This window comes from Nilaparvata lugens, chromosome 11 (assembly GCF_014356525.2).
Source record: "Nilaparvata lugens isolate BPH chromosome 11, ASM1435652v1, whole genome shotgun sequence".
Lineage (NCBI taxonomy): Eukaryota > Metazoa > Arthropoda > Insecta > Hemiptera > Delphacidae > Nilaparvata > Nilaparvata lugens.
Window position 1 is genome coordinate 13128629 of NC_052514.1, and position 14017 is coordinate 13142645.

Here is a 14017-nt window from a genome sequence, read left to right on the forward strand (position 1 = left end):
TTCCTAAGAGGATGCAGAATCGTTCAACGTTGATTGAAGATGCTTATCAGTGATGTTCAGGCTTTCTTAATGGATGCGACTTAACAGCCTTCCATCGATTCGATTGGTTATGTTTGGTGAATATGAATTAGAGCTATCGTAATGTTTAGATTTCCTATCAAACTTCTAACAGATAATCTCAAACAGAATAAGGTACTTATTTTCTCAAATTGTTCATCCCAACTTGATGCACTGATCAGTAATCCAATACAGTAAGGCTCAACTCACACTAACGCGACTCAGGTCGAGAAGAGACTCGACTCTAGTCGAGAGCATGTGTTTCCAAATGGTGACAGTCGCGGAGACTAGAATCGACTGGTCTGAGTGTCACCATTTCGAAACACGTGCTCTCGACTAAAGTCGAGTCTCTTCTCGATCTGAGTCGCGTAAGTGTGAGTTGAGCCTTAAATTTTTTTAGAACAGTTCCATGTACATACTGGTGTAGAAGTGAAATTTCATCATCCACGTTATCACAAGGCTCAAGGCATTATCACATAGTTAATAGTTATCTCGTGGTTAAGTGGTAGTCACCAAAGTTCGCTGTCAACAAATAAAAACGCCATAAAATTTCAAGTCATTCTATTCCATTATCCAATCACAAGTCTAGGATTCTTAGGTTTTGCATCGTCCACAGCAAAAATACAACTAGAAAAATTGACAAACTGTATAGGAAAGTATAGCTAGTTGAAAGTAGAATACTTTCAAGTCTCTACAATAATGTTTTTCTCATCCACATTTTTGGTGTTATCCTTGTTATATCCTAAAAAAGGAGTGTTTCAATTTCGTTAGCCAACGAAAACCATCTGTGTGATGGTTTAAAGTAGCCTATGTGTTGAAAATTTGAATTTTATGATCCAATCGAAAGTTATCGTCGAAGATACAAACCAACTAACAACTTGATCTGTGTAACGGTTTCAAGAATATGTTGAAAATTTTAAGTTGATGGAATCAATCGAAAGTTATCGTCGAACATACAAACAAACCTACAAAACTGTAAACGAATCGAATCTTTAGTCATCAGTGGGAATTCGCTACGCTCGTTCAACTAATCAGACGAAAGTCAAAGCAGATTGGAACAAAACAAAGCTGGAGGAATACATTAGAGCTCAATCACTGTGTTATTATAGTTCAAAGTGTGTGTTATGATTTATTCAAATACGCCCATTGCCTTCTAGCTGTAATGCAACACCGTATCCACTGTTTATATTGGACTGTTTGATATATGCATAGTGTTGATAACAAACTAGTCGTAATGAATCATTCAAACACGTGATAATCGTATTCATGTTTGACAGATGGAGCATGAAGACTGTTTGTAAAAGTAGTTTAGGAAAAAAATGAAGTTAGAAGAAGGGTGGAGAATACTGTAGGAAGATGGAGAAGTAGAATAGAGAATTAGTACGATAGAAGATAGTATAAGAAGAAGAAGAAATGAAGTACAAGGTTGAGTAGAAGAATGAGGAAGGATGATTGATGATTGACTGAATTATGAATAATGATATTGCAGGATATAGTTATGTATAGTATATGTTTGAAGAATATTCAAACAAGAGACGGGAAAAAGAAGAGATTAAGAAGGAGAAGAGGAAGAAGAATAAACGAAGAGAGAAGGAAGAGAGGAACTGTGGGAGGTTTAGAGGAAAAGAACATCTGAGTTTGAAGCCGGAGAAGTAGAGGGGGAAGAAGGGAGGGTAAAAGGTGAAAGGGGTAAAAGGAGTGGAAGGAGCAGGTGAAAGAGAATAACAGTTGACAAGGAGCCAAAAGGAGACATTCCTGTCCTGTCCTGCCGTACTTACTCATCTGAAAAACGCCTCGTGTGTTTCGACCCTAATTTGACAACCATAGCAATCATTTTTCAAAAAATAAGATACACAATGAAGAAGTAATATGGAAGTTTTAGAATAGGAGGTTAACCAAGATATGGCAAAGAAGAAGAGATGAGAGAAGGAGAAGAGAATTTTGGATGTGATAGAAGGTACTAGAGATACTAGAAGTGATAAAAGAAGAGATACTAGAGCAAAGAGGATTGAAAAATAAGAAAAGTAGAGGACACTCATACGACTATACAGAGATTCACTCTAAACTGTAAAGCATTGGTTCAATGGAGAAGTATTTTAACGTTTGTAAACAATGATAAATGACATTTATACTGTATTTGATTAAGTGAAAGATTATATCCTCTGATAGCATACAATGAATGTATTATAGAGGTAGGCCTGTATTATGATGTGTATAGGCTAGTAATAATGATAATGACAGTGTATAGTATACTATACAAATGGATTATATAGAGATTAACTTCAAATTTCAGTATTGGTTGAATAAGAAACATTGCAGTTATCTACGAGAAATGCTGACGGTCTGAAGTGAACTTTACTATAGTGAGGTCCACGTTATAATGGCAGTGGATAAAGATAGAAGAACAGCGTTGCCTCTTCTATGCCTCAATTTATTATACTTCTACACTGTCAAAAACAGATTTGGCATCGTTGCGGAGCTAGAAAAGGATAGTACTACCTGCCTTGTCAAATTATAGACAAGGATAGCAACATCAAAGTTAATCAAATACTGTCATTATAACGTGGAACTCACTATAGAGACCTGTATGTCTTCAATGATAATAATAGTATATACTATACATGCATTATAGTTGTAGAGGTCTGTATATAGTTATAATAAATAATAGTGTTGGTCTACATGAGGTGAGACATGGCATGTATTATTCAAATCAAAAGCTGAGCGGAAAGATGTGGTAATTTATCTTGATAATAGGCTAACACTACTATAGTGTGATTCACTTTATAACTGTCAGCATTCTTTATGAATGGCATTGAAGCTTCTCATTCAACAAATGCTGACTGTTTGATTCTCACTACAACTCAACCAAAACAGTCTATCACATATTTTTATTTCACTTTCACTCGCTTTCACATGAGAAGTCCAGTTTATTTTTTTCTATAATTTAAACAATTTACATTGATATCAAATTATATTTTTGGAGGGATAGAAGAGCCTTTTCATGTTTTTTAGGGATCAAGACAATCAAATATCAATCAGCATTATATCAATCGATATCAATATGTATTTCAATTGTATGCTAGAGACTAACTTGTAAATCTATTCAGATTTCATTAAGATAATCTATGCCAATTCAATTCTAACCTGGTTGTCCTCCAATTGAACATTGCATCCCAATCCAAACAATAATTTATTGTTGTTCAATCCTTTTGTTTATGTTATCTGGTTTGAAATGGCGTCATAGAAAATAGTTAAATTTGCTCTCTATGCAGAGTTTACAAATTATGTTGATGATTTTGAAATTTGATGCTCAAAAATGCTGAATTTTCAATTGGGAAGAATGTCATAATATTCTACACAGTGCCTATATAGAATGGAAGTGAGTGTAGAGCAATTTTGAAATATTGAAGGCAAATTGCCTTCTACATCAAATTACAGCTACATTTTATAAACAAACAACTTTTCCACCATTTAATAACATTTTGTACAGCAATCAACTATTTTCACCGTTTTAATAATATTATTTATGCTGAATGTTAACATGCCCTGGTATTGTACACCAGATAAAATGAGATTTCATATTGATTTATCCCCAGTTATAGTATTGTATTATGAATTATTTACAAATTAATTTATTTGGTGGTGAAATCGATTTTTAAACATTGTTCAGCCCATCAGCCAAAAATTATATCCTATTATACTTTTTGGACTATTACGTTTGGACTATATCACTGACTGACTGACTTACTCACTCACTCCCTCACTCACTCACTCACTCACTCGCATAACTAAAAATCTACCGGACCAAAACCGTTCAAATTTGGTGTATAAATCAAAATTCGGGGAAGAAACAGTTTTGGGCTGTGCCTGTTAGTCCTTCCCCGATCATTTTAAAGAATTGTGTTCTGTTTATCAATAAATAAATAACGAGCGAAGCTCGATGCCCCGAAATTTCTGAAATTAATTGGCAATGGAAACAGCAGTCTCGCAATGATATAAAAATTGATATACCACTGATTTTATCAGATTCTCGGTAATCATTACTTATAATAGGAAATTCTGTTGGAATCATTCTAATAAGATTAGAATGCTTTAAAGCTCACTTCTGCAGTGAAAATATGTATTTATTGTGATTAAAACCATATACGCTACATTGTAGCACTAGAGTATTCACTTGACATAGAATTCATCAATATATTGTATAGAATGAGCAGAATAAAATAAACAGTATATTATATTCTATAGTACAGCAGTGATATAGAATACTGCGCTGGAGGGATGAAACCCCTGTTTGTGTGGTATGCTGCAATTTTGAGGGATCAATAAGTCCCTCAACCCCTGTTGTGTTCACTTCCTTTCTCGTCGTTTCCCTTCCTTTTCTACCCCTAGAATAGTCTTCTACCCCTGGTCAATCACCTGTTCAAACCTTATCAAGTTTCAAATCGCGGAAGAATGATGTTGGTTTTTGTGATTGGGGAACTTTAATCTGTGCTTCACCATATTATTATTGTATAGGATTTTTTATCAGGAATATGATAAAAGATTTCAATTTATGTGGGTTACAAGCTCTCAGGTGTTGAAAAATAATAGCTTACCGTGTATAAAGGTACTTAGTTATCATAAATTCTCTATTCACATAACTTGGAACCGCATAGAATGCGAAATGAGTAGAATATTGTTTTGAAATACTTCTTCAAACTATCTAACAATATTATGATGATATAAAACTATTGTAGACTGATTGAAATATACCCTATGTTGAGACCCACTTCAGAATTTCAATGTTATTTTGAATGGGAAGCATATTGCTGTTATTTATAAGGAGTTGGACGGTTAGAAGTGAATCTTAGAATAGGTGCAGTATCTACAAGATAAGAAGTGGGATTCATGTTATTGTCGATAGCTGAGCCAAAACATCAAATTCTTATTTCTTATCATTATCTTGAATACACTCAATCATTATCACCTATAAAACCTGATAAAGAGTTTTGATTGGAAATACTTATGTAAGCTCATTCTATAAACTAATCAATGATAATTTTGGTGGAACTATAAATTGATCAGTAAAATGAATATCTCAAATTTAAAAATTATTATTTTCAGAAGTAACCAACGTAACAGACACAGACCGAACTATATACACAATCGACAATTTTCTGTATATATCTGAACTGTTCCCATATATCTGAACTGTATCCACTATATCTGAACTGTATATTTCTGAACTATTTAATTTTTAAATAAATTAATCAATTTTCAACTTTGTTCAAGTACTATAAACGAGCTTTTCAATCTTGACTAATAAAGCAGTGATGAAGAAGAAAGGGGGTAGATAGAGAAGAGTTAACCTTTCAGACTTTGGCTCTCATTGAACCTCACCATGACGACAAAATCGCTGCTCTCTCATTGGTTAGCTTGTAATTGGTTGAATTCTCTCTCACTCAACTCCCATTGGCTGTTGTCAACTTGTTATGACAGATGACGACAAAGTTGCTACTCTCTATTAGTTGATATGTTATATCAACAATAGAGAACAACAATATATTAGTTATATTTGCTATGATCTTTACAATACATCTATGATATAATAATAATAGGTACTGAGGGTGATGCCCACATAAGCTCTTAGGCTTGTGCGTGGGTAATGAGTGAGAGGGATGATGATGAGACATGACGACTACTTTTTAGGTAGTCGGGACCGACGGTTTATCCTCTCCTCCGAAAACGGGGTGGCCGTATCTATGTGATTGTGCTGTGGTCAAAAACTTTTGCCCCGGTCGAGATTCGAACACGGGTTCTCTTGATTATTAGACCGGCGAGTTATCACTTACTCCAACGAGCCACCAACAATGACAATGTTTATGATATTTCAGGTTGAATCATCTATTTAGTGGAAGTCATTCTCATCCAGCTCCCACAACTGATAAAAGGAGGATTCATTATGTTTATTTGGGATTCATTGATTCCTGAAAATGTGATGATAAATAAGTGGTGGTGTCAAGTTACTTGTGACAATTCGCAGTTATTTCATTCAACACCCATATAATATAATAATTAGTTATAAGTTATAAATAAAAATATAAATCTTCGTACCCCTTTGAATGATTAGATATTAATTTAAAAGGGTACTCAGATTTATATGTTTATATTAAAAGTAGCCCTAAAGAAAAAAGACAATAGTTATAAGTTATAAATGAAAATATAAATCTTCGTACCCCTTTGAATGATTAGATATTAATTTGAAAGGGTACTCAGATTTATATTTGTATATTAAAAGTAGCCCTAAAGAAAAAAATACAATAGTTATAAGTTATTATAAAATAGTTATTAATATATTAGTTTCACTCCCTCAATGAAAAATCTCAAATTTACCCCTAAATTGATAATCCTCATTTTTTCAAATAGGCTCACATTATTATTGAACAATGAAATAAAAACACGTCTTGTTGTTATAGTGAGAACATTATTGTGTTTATATTCCATTATATCATGTTCATTGTCGATTATCCCATATTAACTCATCGAAAATTGTTCTATTATCATCATTCTGTACTGTATAATTATGTTTATTCTTTATTCAGCAATTATCATTTCTAAGAAAAAACATAATATTGCGTTTTGTAATTCATTGAGTGGTATTTGTGAAATTACAATCATAATGATGTAATTTTATTCTACAATATCTCTATGATAGAAGTGTTCAATCAACATTCAACAATTATATTAAATTGAAACTATGAATGAAATATTAAAAGCCCACTGGCCCTATCATTCATGATTACATGAAAATTGTGAATGAAATTGTAAAATTGACTACTCATTGATGATTACATTAAAAAATGAATGAGGTAGTGAAATTAATTAGGCTAATCACTGGCACTCATTCATGATGACATTAAAAAAATGAATGAAATAGTAAAATGAATAGGCTACTCACTGGCACTTATTCATGATTACATTAACAAAATGAATGAAATAGTAAAATGAATAGGCTACTCACTGGCACTCATTCATGATCTCCTCCTGGGTTCGCACCTGCACTGGAGCCAGCTTCTCGACCGACTCATCGTAATTGCAAAAACACCGCGTAATCTTGTCATCGAAAGTATTCACCAAATCCTCCAGAGATCCCGAAAAAGTTTCCGTAAAATTGTCGGCGACTGAGGCAGCTGTATGCTGAACCACGCACACTTTCGCATTGGCGTTGTCGTTCACCGGCCCCGGGCTCGACTCCTGGTTGTTGTTGGCTTCCTGCGGCGTGTTGAGGACTTCCTGGGGGGGTTTGTCGCGCACCACTTTGACGTCGTCCTTGATGTTTTGGGGGTGGAAGTCTGCGACGCCCCATTCGTCGGTCTCCTCGAATTGCGCCAAGGGTGCCTCGAATTTCAGCTCCGCCATTTTTCCTCCTATTTCCCTCATAATAGTCGAAACAAACACTGAACTAAACCTCTATACTTGCTCCATGAAAACAGAGTGAGAAACCAGAGAGAAGAGCAGTACAGATCTTTACAGACCGACTACTCATTCACTACTGAAAAACTCAAACTGTTAACTGAGAGAAGATCGAACACAGCTGGACAGCAGAGTCGAAGTCTCAATATCGATATTCTTGGATATCGATACTCCGATCTCGATACATCGATATTTTTGTTTCTATATAATCGATACAACTTGTTTCGATAGTATCATAATATCGATATGGACTATTCAATACTATTGGAAGGACGTTTGTACGATATTATTTTTGTAAACTGATAATATAAATGAGGTCGCTGTTACAAAAATAGTTATAAAAAATCATTCATTGTGTAATTTTTTCACTTACATCCCAGCCTGATAAATCCTGTATTTATATTATACATATTTTTTCAAGACACGATTAACATTGGCATTATAACTTGACATCGGATAAAATAATTGCTCTCTCAATATTATTGTCATAATAAATTAATAATTCAATTCATATTATTTATACAAGTCAATCTGATGAACTAGAACCTTTTTCGGAGGTTTCAAGTATATCTTGTTTCGGAAGATTATAAAACTATTTAAAAATGTAATAAGAACAAGAAACAGTCATGAAAAAATAGAAAAATATTATACTTCAAGTTTGTACCTATATTAATCAAGAAGTAAATTGAAGTTTATTAGTTTGTAGTTTATTGAATTGAAAAATAGTAATTTATATAATAATTTTTCAAGTTACTTATATAGTATTTACTGTAGCCTATGAAACAGAAAATAATTTAAAATTTCATAAAAACCAGAAACAGTCACGAAAGAAGGGGGAAAATATACTTTGATTTTTCGATTGTAGAACACAGTAGCCTACCGTATAAATTATTTTATATCCTAATACATTTACAAATTTGTGATTTTTTCTTGATAAACTATCCTAAATAGTTTGTTTTAATTTATAGACTAGTAACCTTGATAACAATCGACTAAGAAAAAACTATAGGCGGTATATCAATTATTGATATATGCTCCAGAGTGAACATCGATATTGAAGTATCAATAATTATTATTAATACTAATAATAATAACAATAATTATTAATAATAATAATAGCAATAATTATTATTGATACTTCAATATCGATGTTTAGCTTACTCTGGAGCATATCTGCGCATCTCTGCGCTTCTCTCACGCTGTTGTAGGGGTAAACTGTCAGCGTAGGTTGAATGGCAAGCATTGTTGTCATCTCTGAAGAATGCTGACAATTTGAACATGAATCCTGAATTGGAGTGATTGAAGGGTTACGGGTAAAATCTGTCAGCTTTGGTTGGAGGTGAAACATTGATGTTATTCGAAAGGAATACTGCCAATTGAAAGTGAATCTTTGATTACTGTTGGTGGGATGGCGAAGCCGCTTCTAATAACCTGCTCTATTCATGTTGTAGGGGGGGGGGAGCTTGGTACCGGCTGATACACAGAGTGCAGCAGTGTGGGACGTAGCTGCGGAGTGTGGTGAGGATTTGAGGGCCAGCCATTGAGGGGTACCTTGCGTGATTTCTGTATCAACCATGACTAGTAAAATCTGTGTTTATTCTATATCAACTATTAGCATACCTTCTATATTATATTACTCTAACATATAGTTACATATTACTCTTCTATATACATAAAAATGTCTGTTTCTGTGTTAGTTTGTTCCCTATAGACTTAAAAACTACTTGACAGAACGGCATGAAACTTTGGGAATGTGTTGTGTGAATATTGGGGATGGCTTCTCTAACCAGAAATTTTAATAGGGGGGCTAATAATTATTAATCCATTTTACAGGCCTATGTTTTCGTATTGCCGGTAAGAACGGAAAGATGAGCATGATTGTGATAATATGATTTAGCATCTAAAGTTACCAGCTGTAATAAACAGGTCATCCTGTGATAAATTGTGTACAGGTATTAAAACGGTAGTTTGGAGAAGTGTAGGTGATGCCAGCTGTAGATAATGGTTCCTTAGAAGACCTATACAAATAATTATCACTCCCCTATCATTGAGAAACTGGAAAATTTTGGAAAAAATTATTCACCTCATGTAAGAGAGTTGTTCATATTGCATTCATTTATTACTGAAGATTGACAAAATAATTTACATTTTTTTTAAATTTAGCTTAGCTTATATTCATCCTAAAATGGAAGATGGAAAGAATATGGATTTCTGTGTGATTCATCGTACATCACATATTTCCTGGACCATCTATTGACAATCAACAACTATGAACACATTAAATTCATCTTTGAGACACTGATTTAACCTATTTATTTTTTTAAATCAACACTCTACTGATAGATATTACTACCAGCAATTGATTGAGAAGAATATGATTTCGGAATAATAAATGTTGCATGACTAAGCACATATGAAGTTCGTATTGAGATTTAAATGAAATATTGATTGTCAGATAAATTTCATGATTCACCAAATAAAGTCAAGTGTGACATGAGATAGCCTACATTGACTTTTTTGTGGTACGAAGTTCGCCGGGCAAGCTAGTATTGAATAAACAAGAAACAATAAATTCATGAATCTATGTGCTATTAGGAAGAACGTGGCAGAAAAGGCCTTATTCCATTTTACAGTGAGACTCACTTCAAACTGTCAGCATTGAATGGGAAGCCTTACTATTTATAAGGAATAGCCTTCTGGTGTCAGTTCAGAGTAAATCTTAATAAATAAAAAAATGTTATATGTTAATTCATGAAGTAGTAGGAAACAGAATGGCACAGCTCCACCCCAAATGGGATTGAAACATAGATTAAAAAATACCGTTCCTTGTATTATTTGTCTCAGGATGAAATTTTTATAGATCAATAATCTCTCTTCTATGATTCAAAGAGAATCATCATTCTTTATTTCAGTGTGGGCCTAATAGAAATAATTGCTCGATAATCTATTATCTTGAGGATAAACTTTTAGTTTAAATGAGAAAATTCATGCCTCAATTTTTGTTATACATCAGTTGGTTTACACCCTTTCATTCTGAGCATTGAAACTTACATAAACTTACATAATAAATAACAAATGAATAAGAATCTATTTTCAATTTGGTTAAATTCGAACATATTGGAGGGTCTTCCCAACTAATTGATAAGAATATTTCCATTTTAGTGAACTGTTAAGATTGATTGAATAATCTATGAAATTAAAATAGGGTGCTGAAACTGATGGTTGTAGCTTTTTCAAGAACCAACTCATGAAATTCAAAGATGTGGCTAGCCAAAATAATAGCATTAAGAAATTTGTATTATTTCTGTAATCTCTGATAATATAGGCTATAGCGGTATATAATATAAATAACCAATCATTGACGAAGTTGAAGTGCAGTATATTGATTGAACTCCTTGACTTGTCCTTTCCTTGAAGAGAATTTTAATTAGCTTCTATGTAGTTTGAAATGTCAGTTTTTAGTGCGGTATCCATCGTATCATCATTATTAAATGAAAAAGACTGAGAAATTGTCAAAAACCACTGATTTAAAGAAAAAAGTATCATCATTATTTAAAACACTTTATTCATAGTAATTTTTAGTACCTACAAAATTACAGTACTGTAAAAAGTTATTAAAATTACTAAATTAACTTATCTTTCTCTCTCATGTTATGTAGATGCATAACAATATAATTATCTATAGTTATTACAAATTGCTTTTTTCATATCATATACAGTTCAATAATTATTTTCTTAGTCTATATTATGTAAATAAATCTATAATTTTGCTGTATTGTAAGCTATTGCATATAAGTGTATAATCCAGTATATAGTGTAATCTACATAAATAAAGTACTCAATCAATCAATCAATCCTAAGATTAATAAGATTAATCCTAAGATTAATCAATCAATCCTAAGCCAGTATATAGTGTAATCTACATAAATAAAGTACTTAATCAATCAATCAATCCTAAGATTTGAATAAATAATCAGAGACGATATTCATCATAAGCTCTAAGCTGTACAAGAAACCTCACAGCTGTAGAAGAATTGTCGGGAAAAATTATCATTTCCAGAAGAGAATGACTTTTTAATTATGACATCCTCCCAACTCCAGCTTCCATTATTCACAAACAATGGAAATGAAAACGTTGCAGCACTGCTCTACTGTAGGATTCACTCTCAATTGCCAGCTCTGGTTAAATGGGAAGCCATTGATGTAGAATCATAGAGAATGCTGACAGTTTGAAGTGAATGGATGAAGAAAACTCCAAGCTTTCCATTGTTGGAAGCCGGCAACACAGTTACGGTATATTTTGTGAGATATGAGATTGTCTGCTGCACTCCAGCATATATAACTATATTCTTCCCATTCGATTAATGCTGACAGTTTAAAGTGAATCTCAGTATATAGTCATTGCCCTGGCTGAACCGGTCAATGATCGATTTAGATATTCAATATTATAGGCCTACTATTGTTTCAATTGTACACAATTCGACAATCGTCGTTAATTGGGTCTGATTTGGAATTTTCATTACTTTGATAGTAATAGTTATTGTTCATCAAGTCTGATCATTGATTTGAGTTTAATTAGTTGTAGGAAAACATCTCTTGAAGTTGGACTGAAGCGAAACTTCAAATTAAAATGATTAAAAATCAAACTTTAAGCTGTACATTCACTTCAAACTGCCAGTATATTGTTTCTTGCAGTTCAAATGATAAGCGTTGGTTTTATTCATAAAAAAATGCTGAAATCTGGAAGTGTATCTCATTATTTATTTACAACATAATATGGGAGCATACGGGAAAATCCCAAAATTGCTCCCCAATCAAAAAAATTACAATAATCACTTTACAAAGAAATTAAAAATTGAGAGAAAGAAACAAGGAAAAAGAATATTTTATAATAGTGAAGAAGAAAAGAAATGTTATGAGAAACTAAATATACTGAATACTAGAGACTATACTATATACTATGGCAATATTATATACTATTGGCATATATTGTTATATAATAGCAATGGTCTAGGCCCTAGATGATGAGTTTAGACCTATTTATTTTTATTTCATACATAAAATTCATAGATTTTTACGAGAAATTGAATTAATTCGTCAATTTTGAACTCAAACACGTTTGGATAAAAATCACGGACTATGATATTGCATTCACTTGGAATTCATAGTTTTTTTATAATGTAAAATGTATTACAATACTACTAGTTGTTAGTCTGATGTATTTCAAGTAGGTACCTAAATTGAATGAAGTTGAGAATTTACTCCTCATGGAGTAAATCTCTAAAAATGAGAAAATTTTCACGAGAAACTTGTTACTATAATCACTTGGTGTAATCTGCGAAGTTCCTAAAGCTGCGTTTACACCAAAGTTATCAACAAAATGTTTATTATTCCGTCCTTATAGATTCTATTAGATTGAATATAACTTATCATACACATGATGTGCATAAGTGTTTGTCAAGCTTCGTTTCATCTAATAGAATCTATGAGGGAAAAATAGACATTTTGTTAATAACTTAATCTTTATAAATTCTATTAGATTGAACGAAACTTGACAAACACATATGTTCATCATGTGTATGATCAGTTATGTTCAATCTAATAGAATCTATAAAGATCAAGTTATTAACATTTTGTTAATGACTTTGGTGTAAAAGCAGCTTTGCGACTCAAGAAATAAAAATTTAGTCACAGAAGGATAGTGATATATCTTACAGCTTTAGCTCTTGACATTACTTCTTCCAATATCTCTCTGATTTGTGAGTGACACCATAGAGAAAAAAATACTAGTAATAGTTGATCTCTGATGGAACTATTGATATATTGCCAGGATCTCCTATATACCTGAGCCTACAGAAAAAATCTGGTGTGGCGCACTCACACAACTTTCCTTGCCGTTATGAATATTGATCACCTGACGCTAGTGTTCCCGCGCATCTCAAGTCTACTATTCAAAGATTTGAGCCAGCTGGTGACAGGGCAATAACACTGGAGACACACGAGGTCTGCTATCTCTCCATAGTGAATGATTTAATAGAATCAATAGTTGCCAACATTTTGCAATTGAATAATCATATTTTCTCGAATTTCGAGCTTATTTTCAAATTTAGGTGAAAATGTTACTGAACATTACTTGTAGAGATTTTCATGCTCAATCTTTTCCACTCGAAATTTTTGTTTAAATTCTATCTGAAGCCTGATAATTGAGAATCTAAAATCAAACTTTGCATAGATGGGGCAGAGCTCCTGAAATTTTTACAGATATGGGACTTGTGGCAGTTGATATAGCTTATCGATGACTATTTTAGATATAAACTTTAATCAAAATCATTGGAGCCGTTTTCGAGAAAATCGCGAAAAACCCTGTTTTTGACAACATTTTCGCCATTTTAGCTGCCATCTTGAATCGCCTTTGATCGAAATTGTTCGTGTCGGATCCTTATATTGTAAGGACCTTACGTTCCGAATTTCAAGTCATTCCGTTAACTGGGAGATGAGATCATGTACA

General features: G+C 32.9%; 1 protein-coding gene across 1 annotated transcript in view; it reads right to left on the minus strand.

Annotated features, from left to right (window-relative positions):
• Positions 1 to 7476, minus strand: part of LOC111056187 (fasciculation and elongation protein zeta-2) — a 69921-nt gene extending 62445 nt beyond the window's left edge. The window contains exon 1 of the mRNA XM_039437615.1: positions 7058 to 7476. Coding sequence (XP_039293549.1) covers positions 7058 to 7476 — 419 coding nt within the window. The remainder of the gene's footprint in view (positions 1 to 7057) is intronic.
• Positions 7477 to 14017: the final 6541 nt, after the last annotated feature.